The following is an 11,587-nucleotide window of genomic DNA, read 5'->3' on the forward strand; positions in this document are numbered from 1 at the left end:
CTTTTTTTTTATTAAAAGCTTTGCTTTAAGACCTGTTTGATTTTTTTCTCCTAGTTAAGGCTCAAAGGAACTGAGTCTGTGTACACCAGGGAATTGGTGGGGAGAAGGGAAAGAGAGCAGAGGGGAGGGAAGGATAAGTTTCCTCTTTGTGTCACATTCAAGGAACTTGAATCTGTATTGCCCTGAGGGAGGGAAAGGTAAATTTCCTCTTTGTGTGAGATTCATGGAGTTGAATCACGGTGATCTCCTAGTGTACCCAGGGTGGGAAAGATCTGGGAGGAGGTAAAGAGGGGGGAGGGAATGGTTTATTTCCCTTTGTTGCGAGACTCAAGGAATCTGGGTCTTGGGGTTATCATAACCTAGTCCCAGATTTGGACCTTAGCGTCCAAAATATGAGGGTTAGCATGAAAACCTCCAAGCTTAGTTACCAGCTTGGACCTGGTAAAGCTGCCACCGCCCGAAAAATTAGAGTGTTTTGGGGCACTCTGGTCCCCCCAACAACCTTCCCTGGGGACCCCAAGACCCAAATCCCTTGAGTCTCACAACAAAGGGGAATAAACCATTTCCCTTCCCCCCTCCAGGTGTTCCCTCCCTGGGTTCCTGGAGAGATATACAGAAGCAAGCTCCGTGAGTCTAAACAGAGGGATTCCACCCTCCCTATTTCCAGTCCTGGAAAACAGAAGTACCGAGAGTTAATCTCTCTTCCTCCCTCACCCAGAGGGAATGCAAAGTCAGGCTAGTAAATCTAACACACACAGATTTCCCCCTGACTTCTTCCTCCCACCAATTCCCTGGTGAGCACAGACTCAATTCCCTGCAGTTCCCCACTAAAGAAAAACTCCAACAGGTCTTAAAAAGAAAGCTTTATGTAAAAAGAAAGAAAAATACATAAAAATGGTCTCTCTGTATTAAGGTGACAAATACAGGGTCAATTGCTTAAAAGAAATATGAATAAACAGCCTTATTCAAAAAGAATACAATTCAAACACTCCAGGAACTATACCCATGTAAATACAAAAGAAAACAATATAAACCTTACTGCCTTACTATATTTGTACTTACAACTTGGAAACAGAAGATTAGAAAGCAAGAGACAGAAATCCTCTCATAGCCGAGAGAGAGACAGGCACAAGACCAGAACAAAGGACTCACACACAAACTTCCCTCCACCCAGATTTGAAAAAGTCTTGTTTCCTGATTGGTTCTCTGGTCAGGTGTTTCAGGTTACTCCTTTCCAGGTGAAAGAGACATTAACCCTTAGCTATCTGTTTATGACACGTCCCCCAAATTGCAGACAGTGGGGAAGCTCACTGGCAGCGATTTCCTCCTAGAACTTTAAAATAAACAGATTAATACAACACATGCACCTTTACATATACCACTAAGTATATAACTAACAGACTTGTACATTGTAAGAACACTTTTTAACTACTGGCTTTTGGGAAACTCTCACGGGAGAGTGCATGAGCTACTTTGTTAGAAGCTCCTGAGATGTGCTGAATAGGACTTGTCAAAATCTGGGGCCCTGAGTACAGGGTCAGACATGAGCGTCACCTTAAATTGGGTAAAGGCCTTTCGGAGGGCCAACCTACCCTGGCAAAAATGTCTGTTAGGGCCAGGCACACAGTGTTAGCCCTGGTGTTGCCTAGAGCTACTGCTTCCGGCCATCGGGTAGCAAAGTCCACTAAAGTCAGTACGTACTGCTTTCCTCTGGGTGTCTTTTTTGGGAAAGGACCCAGAATATTCACAGCTACTTGCTGAAATGGGACCTCAATTATGGGGAGTGGCTGGAGAGGGGCCTTGACCTGGTCTTGGGGTTTTCCCACTCTTTGGCATACCTCACAAGACCGGACATACTTGGCAACATCCTTGCCCATCCCCTCCCAGTGGAAGGACTTCCCCAACCGGTCCTTGGTTCTGTTCACCCCAGCATGGCCACTGGGATGATCATGGGCGAAGCTTAAGAGCTTCCCCTGGTACTTAGTTGGAACCACCAACTGTTTTTTGCGGCTGCCATTTTTCCCAGTGTCCACCAAAAAGAATCTCCTTGTATAAAAGTCCTTGGTCTATAACAAACCGGGATCAATTAGAAGAGCTGAGAGGCGGTGGGGTGCTTCGTGCTGCCGCCCAAGCTTTCTGAAGGTTGTCATCTGCTTCCTGCTCAGTCTGGAACTGTTCCCTTGAGGCTGGGGTCACCAGTTCTTCCTCAGACTGTGGACTTGGGCTTGGTCCCTCTGGAAGCGATGTAGGTGATGGGGTTGTTTCCGTTGCTGGTGAACCGCTCTCCGCTGGTGCACCTGAGGGTATTTCAGGCTCTGGCTGAGCCTTTTGGGTATGGCTGTCCGTTGCTTCTGCCAGTTCTGGCTCGCTGGCGCCCTCTGGCGTTGAGTTTGAAGTTGTGGTTGCACTTGCTGGTGCTGGTTGCTGTTCCAGTTCCGGGCCTGGGACTGGAGGTGCTGTGGCTGTTTCAGTGGTAGGCATGGAATCCGGGTCCACTACCTCTGTCTGGGTCTCTGGTAACACAGACGGGGCGTCTGTGGACGGCTCAGGAACAGGAATGGGTCTGGAAGCTTGCCTGGTTTGGCTACGTGTAACCATTCCCACTCGCTTGGCCCGCTTCACCTGGTTGGCCAAGTCTTCCGTCAGTAGCATAGGGATAGGATAATTGTCATAGACTGCAAAAGTCCACATTCCTGACCAGCCTTTGTACTGGACAGGCAGTTCAGCTGTAGGCAAGTGTACAGCTTGTGACATGAAGGGGTAAATTGTCACTTGGGCCTTTGGGTTGATGAATTTGGGGTCTACGAAGGATTGGTGGATAGCTGACACTTGTGCCCCCGTGTCTCTCCACGCAGTAACCTTCTTTCCGCCCACTCTCAAATTCTTCCTTCGCTCCAAGGGTATTTGAGAGGCATCCGGGCCTGGGGATCTTTTGGGTGATGGTGGTGTAATGAATTGCACTCGGATGGCGTTCTTTGGACAGTTGGCCTTGATATGTCCCCGTTCATTACACTTAAAGCATCTTCCATCTGATGGGTCACTGGGCCGAGGTGAGTTACTGGAGACTGGTGAGGTGGAAGAATAGGGCGTCTGTGGCTTTACTTGGGTTGTATGTGGGGTCTTTGGCTGTCCTCGGTTGTAGGGTTTATGGTCGGTGTGCCCCCTGGGGTATTTGTTCCCCTTGACCGTAGCTTTCTTGCTTTCTGCCACTTCCATCCATCTGGCTCCAATCTCCCCCGCCTCAGCGAGATTTTTGGGTTTTCCATCTTGTATGTAACGTGTTATGTCCGCAGGAACACCATCCAAAATCTGCTCCATTTGTATGAGGAGGTGCAGTTCTTCCAAGGATTTAACATTGTGTCCTGATATCCAGGCCTCATAATTTTTCCCAACGTAGTAGGCGTGTTTGGGAAATGACACATCTGGTTTCCACTTTTGGGTTCTGAAACGCCGACGGGCATGATCCGGGGTTATCCCCATTCTGTATCTGGCCTTGGTTTGAAAAAGTTTATAGTCATTCATGTTCTCCTTAGGCATTTCAGCTGCCACCTCTGCTAAAGGTCCACTGAGCTGTGGCCTCAATTCTACCATGTACTGGTCTTCAGAGATGCGGTACCCGAGACAGGCTCTTTCAAAATTTTCCCAGAAGGCCTCGGTGTCATCACCTGCCTTGTAGGTGGGAAATTTCCTGTGCTGTAGAACCATAATTGGCGAAGGGTTGTTAGGATTGGCTGGCGCATGCAGCCCAGCTTGCACTAAGTCCAGTTCATGTTTTCTCTGTTTTTCCTTCTCTTCACTTTCTTTTTGTGGTTTTTCCATTTCTCGGCGGTGGGCGATGTCGTCGTCTTCTTGTTTCCTTCTGTGGGCCACGTCTTCTTCTTCTTCTTTCCTTCTGCGGGCCACCTCTTCTTCTTCTAGTTTTCTTTTGTGGGCTGCCTCTTTGGCTGCTTGTTCTCTTTTGTAGGCTGCCAGTTTGATGCTTTCTTCCTTTTCTTTCAGCTCCAACTCTTTTTGTCTTTTTTCCAGTTCCTGTTTGTTTTTTTTCCATCTCTTGCCTGTGCTCAGCGTCTTTGATTTGTTATTCGACCTCCATTTTTGCCTTAGAAGTCATGGTTCCTGTTTTCTTGTGTTGGGGTGCCCTCCGGTGTTTATTGTCTGAACTGCAGGCTCTGTTGTCTCCTGGGGTCTGCCTAGCAACAGTGCCTTTTTCCTTTTCTTTCTCTAGCTAATTTTTTCAATGTAAAGTAAACCAGAAAAACCACTTTATTTGCATGTATATAGTGCTGGTATTTGCCTCCTAATGGGAGTGCTATTGTGTGACAAAAGACCCTTAATAGTCTCTTAATGGTTGCTTGCTTAATATGCAAGCCACAGCTGCCAGAGAGAGCAGAAAAAAAATTTCTCTCTGGTTCCCTTTGAAAACCAAACTGTTCCCCTCTGCTTAAAAGCCCCTAGCAGAGAAAAGAAAAATATAATATTCCTACTGGCTTCTGGATTCTATTTATCCCACACGCTGCACACCATATCATAACCTAGTCCCAGATTTGGACCTTAGCGTCCAAAATATGGGGGTTAGCATGAAAACCTCCAAGCTTAGTTACCAGCTTGGACCTGGTAAAGCTGCCACCACCCAAAAAATTAGAGTGTTTTGGGGCACTCTGGTCCCCACAAAAACCTTCCCTGGGGACACCAAGACCCAAATCCCTTGAGTCTCACAACAAAGGGAAATAAACCTTTTCCCTTCCCCCCTCCAGGTGTTCCTGGAGAGATACACAGAAGCAAACTCCGTGAATCTAAACAGAGGGATTCCACCCTCCCCGTTCCCAGCCTTGGAAAACAGAAGTACCGAGAGTTAATCTCTCTTTCCCCCTCACCCAGAGGGAATGCAAAGTCAGGCTAGTAAATCTAACACACACAGATTTCCCCCTGACTTCGTCCTCCCACCAATTCCCTGGTGAGTACAGACTCAATTCCCTGGAGTTCCCCACTAAAGAAAAACTCCAACAGGTCTTAAAAAGAAAGCTTTATATAAAAAGAAAGAAAAATACATAAAAATGGTCTCTGTATTAAGGTGACACATACAGGGTCAATTGCTTAAAAGATATGAATAAACAGCCTTATTCAAAAAAGAATACAATTCAAAGCACTCCAGCAACTATAGACATGTAAATACAAAAAAACATATAAATCACTATCTGATCTTTTGTACTCACAACTTGGAAACAGAAGATTAGAAAGCAGGAAATAGAAATCCCCTCACAGCCGAGAGAGAGTTAGACCGAAGACCAAGAACAAAGGACTCACACACAAACTTCCCTCCACCCAGAGTTGAAAAAATCCTGTTTCCTGATTGGTCCTCTGGTCAGGTGCTTCAGATACTTCTTTCAAGGTGAAAGAGACGTTAACCCTTAGCTATCTGTTTATGACAGGGGGTCCCCAGGGAAAGGTTTGGGGGGACCAGAGTCTATCAGGCGCTCTATCTAAGTCCTGATTGGTGGCAGCCTATCAGATCTAAGCTGGTAATTAAGCTTAGGGAAATTCATGCTAGTACCCATATTTTGGACGCTAAGGTCCAGATTTGGGGATTATACTATGACATGGTGTGCAGCGTCTGGGAAAGATAAGAATCCAAAAGCCAGTAAGATTATAATTTTTCTCTGCTAGCTGCTTGTAGCAGAGAGAGGGTTTTCAAAACTACAGCCAGAGATTTCTTTTTCCTTGCTCTGTTCTGGCTGTGCATAGAGATTGCCTCAGGCAAGGCTATTCAGATTAAACAAGGGTCATTTGTTAAACAATAGAACTCCAGCTGTGAGTCAACTACACCAGCAGAACACATATGCAAATTAAAAGGTTTTTTTGTATCTAAGTTATCAAGAAAGGACTTTAAAAAGACTTGGTTGCTAAGCCTACCCCAGGAGACAACAGAGAGCCAGCAGTTCAGACAATAAACACCGGAGGGCACCCCAACACAAAACAGTAACCATGACTTCCAGGGCAAAACTGGATGCAGAGGAACAAATCAAAGAAGCAAACCACAGGCGACAAATGGGAAAAAGAGAAAAAGAGGTGGAGCTGAAAGAAAGGGAAGAAAACATCAAACTGGCAGCCTACAAAAGAGAACAAGCAGCCAAAGATGCAGCCCACCAACGAGAGAGGGAGAAACACCAACAAGAAATGGAAAAACAACAAAAACAGAGTGAAGAGAGGGCAAAAGAGAGAGAACATGAAATGAACTTGGCGCGGGCCAGGCAGGATGCTCCAGCCAGTCCTAACAACCCTGCGCCAATGATTGTTCCACATCACAAGAAATTTCCCACCTACAAGGCAGGTGATGACACTGAGGCCTTCTTAGAAAATTTTGAAAGGGCCTGTCTTGGGTACAGCATCCCTGAAGACCAGTACATGATAGAGCTGAGATCACAGCTCAGTGGACCTTTAGCAGAGGTGGCGGCTGAAATGCCTAAGGAGAAAATGAATGACTATAAACTCTTTCAAACCAAGGCCAGATACCGAATGGGGATAACACCTGAACATGCCGTTGGCGATTCAGAGCCCTAAAATGGAAACCAGAGGTGTCATTCCCCCAACACGCCTACCACATTGCAAAAACAGAACAAGAACAAAGAACTCACACCCAAACTTCCTTCCACCCAGATTTGAAAGTATCTTGTCTCCTGATTGGTCCTCTGGTCAGGTGTTGCAGGTCACTGTTTGTTAACCCTTTACAGGTGAAAGAGACATTAACCCTTAGCTATCTGTTTATGACAGGGTGGCAATACCGCAACCCCCTGACAATAGGCTTGCGACCCCCTTTTGGTTAGGACCTCCAGTTTGAGAAACGACATGTACTTTTGTATACTTTTACAGTATAGGGTGAAAGTACCCAAAAGACGAGATTTCACGGTTCGTGACACATTTTTCATGGCAGTGAATTTGGTAGGGCCCTAATTATGAGTTCTTAAAGAGCCCTAAAGAGGGAAGGAAAACCAAGCACTGTGCTAAATATATACACTTCATTAAGATATTCCTGAACAGCCTATCGCTGTGGTATCTAAGCATGTGCCTATGTATACATGTGTATTTCATCACTCACTTGTCTCCCCAAAGCTTTTTCATCATATCTTCTACTTTCTTTGAATGTTCGGCTGGAGGGAGTGATGCTTTTTCATCTTTGGCAGCAAATTTGGCCACATACATCTCAGCAAACTGCTTCAAAGTAAATGCCCAGCCATGTAAACCAGAGCCAAACCCAACAGTACCAATAAGGGGATCAATCTAAAAACAGAATGATAGTTAATGTGTGTGACAAGACACATTGCTTTCACAGGGATGTAGCATGTGACTGAGACTCCCAAAATATTACGCGGTCTTGACAAGACTGGTCTTGTTGGGTCTTACTTTGAAGAAAGAGTTCTATTTTGTCCCATTTTGCTAATCCAATTATACCCAAAGAGTTTTGATTATATTTTACAAAGATATCTACAGCAAAAGTTTATTTAAAGCCTTCCAAATATTTCCATGAACTTCTGTAAATTTTTGGTATTGAATTACCTCTGAAAGTTGAAACCTAGGTGCCTAAAGTTAGGCAAAGTGGTCTGATTTTTAATGGCTGGGTATCTGCAGCTCTATTGAACCCCAGTGTGCAAGAGCCTCGGATACAATTCTAGCTAATAAGCCCTTGTTCTAACCACCAGCCCATGACCTAGTAGGTTGCGACAGAGGCCATCTGGTAGTTCAGTACTCTTTGCAGCAGCTCTTGTCAAGCTTGACATACTTACTACACCTAACACACTGTTACCATAATCTGTATCTAAAAGATATTGTGTAAGATATCAGTGCAAAACTAATAACTCACTGATCATTAACATTCTTAGATGGTATAGGTACTGGGTGCATAGAAAGTTATGAATATGTGCTAGAGTTATGTGCTTGGCAAGCAATGCATAAGCCTACTCTGCCCTAATGGACCAGTGTATTTGTTGTCTGACCAGCCTGGCCGTCAGACAGAGCCAATGAAGGTGCATTTATTCAAAAGATAAACAAAACCATCAAGCTAACTAGGGGAGGAGGTAATGACTCAGTTATCACCAGTTGGGGAGGAATCAGCATGAAGTCTTCACCAGACAACATGGATCTCTTTTCTAGGAGAAAAGGATCTTTATCTGAGAATACATTTCAATGCTTTACTGGACTATAGAGACAGGAAGTCTGAATCTCAAATGATAAGTAATTTAATCAACTGACTATATACAGTATTGCTGTATTATAATAAGTATATCAAGAAAGGTCTCATTAATCACCGGGGTGTCATTAACTTTCATATCATTGTGAAATGTAAGTATTAACACTACATGGAAGAGTTATGAATACTCATGGTTTAAAGTCTGTGACAAAAACAGGTTTTCTCCCAGACAGGAGGGAAGGCAGCTATCTACCTGTCACTGCTGAAATTAAGCAAGGTATGACCAAATATAACAAAAGCCCTATTTACATACTCCACAGTTAGGGAAGAACAACATGAGGTTATCCTGAGTCTGAGGACAAAACAGTGAGTTGGGGAAGCTATAAGGGGAGAAGATGCCATCTTCGCTTCCATCACTGGACGGATACAAAGGGACAGACCTCTTGCAAGCTCAGAAAAATGGATCTTTCAACCAAGGGGGTTGAAGACTCTGGGAACTGCATATAGGTGAGAAACCTGCTTAGGCAAAGACCCTTCACTGAGAGAGACAAGGGGAACTAGCACCTTGTACTTCTGTGGAAGGTCTTGACTGAAAGTCTGCTGTGGCTGGAAAGGAAAAAAAGGTAAGTTCTACCTGGAACTAAGGTTGTAGCTTGTTGAATTAAGTCTTAGCCACTAGAAAGCATATTTTACTTTTCTTTGCTTGTAACCATTTTGACTTTATCCCTTATATTTGAACTCAACACCTCCTTTTTAATTAAATAAACTTGTTTTACCTCAGGGTTTCTCGAACAGAGGTCGCCGCTTCTGTAAGCCGCAGATCGCTGCTCCGGGCCAATGGGAACTGCTGGAAGTGGTGCGGGCCGACAGACATACTAGCCACCGCTTCCAGCAACTCCCATTGTCCCGGAGCTGCGATCCGCAGCCAGTGGGAGCCGTAATCGGCTGGACCTGCGGATGGGACAGGTAAACACACCGACCTGGCTCGCCAGGGTCTTTCCCTACAGAAGCGGTGACCCCTGTTTGAGAAACCCTGTTTTACCTTTTGGTCTAAAATCTAAATCAACCCCACAATGTATTTGACTTGAAGTAATTATTAACTCCAGTTACAGCAACAAACTCCTATGCTTTTGACTCTTTAGAGGAGCAATGGACCTTATTATGCCTCCAAATATTACAGGAGAGGGCTAGACATTTCAGCACACATACTTTTGGGGAAATGAGGGCCTGAGGGTATGTTGGGGTCACCCTGCAAGTAGTAACCAAAGCTGGTGGAGACCACAGTGGGACTGTTGTGTTGTAGGCAGGCTGCTAGGGGCAGTGTACTGAACGGGCTGCAGAGCACACAGATATTCAGGGAACTGCATGTTTGCTGGCTGTTGGTGTGCACGCTGTGAACTGTAGCAGCAGAGCATTTAAGGCACCTACGGTTACAGGGCAGAAGAAGACAACCTCTCATTGGCCTAAACCCCAAAATGTGACATAAGTATTGTCAGATTTATCAGTTAGCTGCAAGACAAGTTAGTTCTTTGAGATTACAATTTTCAAGTTGGCTGCTTCTAAAATTAAATATGGATTTAGGAGCTAAACTTTAGGAATCCAGGCTTGAAATGTGTGGCTATAAAGAACTAGCTTGTCTCACAGCTAATGTATGAAATTGATTACACACTACTTACTACAGCATGATCTAGTAGTTAGAACACAGAACTAATAGTCAGGATTATATTTTAAGCTCTTCCATATTGATTGTAATCTTGGGCAAGTTGCATCATTTCTCCATGACTTGCTATTCCTAACTGCAAAATGGGAATAATACTCAAACATCTATGTCAAGCACCAGATAGCCTTGAATGAAAACTGTTCTATGTATAACATATTATTACTGTGTCAATGGTTTTAGCTCCAAATAGCCTAATTAGGTAGATCAGGGGACAGCAAATCCAGTCTGTGTGCCACAAAAATGTTATAAACTTCTAATACCAGCTGCCATCTGATGATTTTGAAGGGCTTCACATATAATTGTTAAAGGAGCCTCACAGGATCCCTGTGAGGTAGTGAAATATTGTTATCCTAGGATGGGGAAACAGAAGCACAGCGAAGGATTTGCATAACATCATCCATGAATTAAATAGCAAAATCAACAAAATAATCCAAATCTCCTAACTCCTGGTCCTTGGTGTGAACCTCAAGGCTATGCCTATGTCTTCACCTTATTCTTCTTTCAAAGGCAGAAGAAATGCTGACCCTGAAATTCTTTAAAATTCACAATATTTTAATATCACAACATGCATATAGGAGTATCCACATTTCGCTCTTCTTCTTCAAGCTGTCTTCCCTCCTGTTGCTCCATCTATTCTCCACTATCTCTCTGACACCCTCCTGCTACCTTTTCTCCCCCTTCAGCTTCTGATTTCTAGTTGCTTCCTTTCTCAACCGGTTGCCCCCTCTCATACATTTCCTGCTCTGCATGAGGATGAAGCAATACAGGCGGCAGGGGGCTGATCGGAGGTATGTTCTTGTGCTAGGCCAGAGGATCTTGAGTTCAGGAAACTGCCAGCTTCCACTGTGGAAATATTTTAATTCATTCTCCTATATAAAATCTACAAACACGTTTGCAATGGGATCCTGATAAGGAAGTTTGAACTACCACACAAGCTTCTGGATACATTAAAGCAAAACTTTACACAGCGAGATGATTGTGAAGCTTGGTTGAGGTGGAGGCCCTCAAGGGTAAACTCTCTCACTCTGCAAGGCAGCAGGAAGGGAGGGAGTATGTGTGTGAGAGAGATATGCGCATTTCCCCTTTAAGTACGCTGCCTTGTTAATTAGTTCAGCTTGCTGAGAACGTGGCTACACTCAAAACTTCAAAGCGTTCCTGCAGCAGCGCTTTGAAGTGCGATCGCGGCGCCAGCGCTGGGAGAGCTCTCTCCCAGCGCTGCAGGTACTCCACCTCCATGAGGGCATTAGCTTACAGCACTGGGAGCCATGCTCCCAGCACTGGGGCACTGTTTACACTGGCGCTTTACAGCGCTGTAACTTGCTGCGCTCGGGGGGGGGGGTTTCACAACCCCTGAGCAAGAAAGTTGTAGTGCTGTAAAGTGCCAGTGTAGCCATAGCCTGAGACTGCAGCTGCTGCAAGCTCCCTCCGTCCTGAGCCCTGGTATGTCCCCCCTGCTCTATGGAAGATGGGGTAAGCAGGGTCAGGGGGGAAGGGGACACCCTGACATTAGCCCCCCTCTTCCATCCGTCCCCCCCCCCCCAGCAAGTAGGAGTCTCGGGGAGCAGCTCCAAGGCAGAGGGCAGGAGCAGCACATGGCAGTGGAGGGAGGGACACAGCTGAACTGCAGGCAGCTGCTGCACAGGGAACTTAGGAGAGCGTGGAGCTGATGGGGGGCAGCCGGTCCA

At 45.3% G+C, this 11,587-nt stretch overlaps 1 protein-coding gene across 1 annotated transcript in view; it reads right to left on the bottom strand.

Annotated features, from left to right (window-relative positions):
• Positions 1–8,131, bottom strand: part of LOC115653628 (elongation factor 2-like) — a 28,335-nt gene extending 20,204 nt beyond the window's left edge. The window contains exon 1 of the mRNA XM_030567114.1: positions 7,094–8,131. Coding sequence (XP_030422974.1) covers positions 7,094–7,197 — 104 coding nt within the window. The 5' untranslated portion in view covers positions 7,198–8,131. The remainder of the gene's footprint in view (positions 1–7,093) is intronic.
• Between the last annotated feature and the right edge of the window lie 3,456 nt (positions 8,132–11,587).

Source organism: Gopherus evgoodei, chromosome 6 (assembly GCF_007399415.2).
Source record: "Gopherus evgoodei ecotype Sinaloan lineage chromosome 6, rGopEvg1_v1.p, whole genome shotgun sequence".
In the NCBI taxonomy this organism is placed as follows: domain Eukaryota; kingdom Metazoa; phylum Chordata; order Testudines; family Testudinidae; genus Gopherus; species Gopherus evgoodei.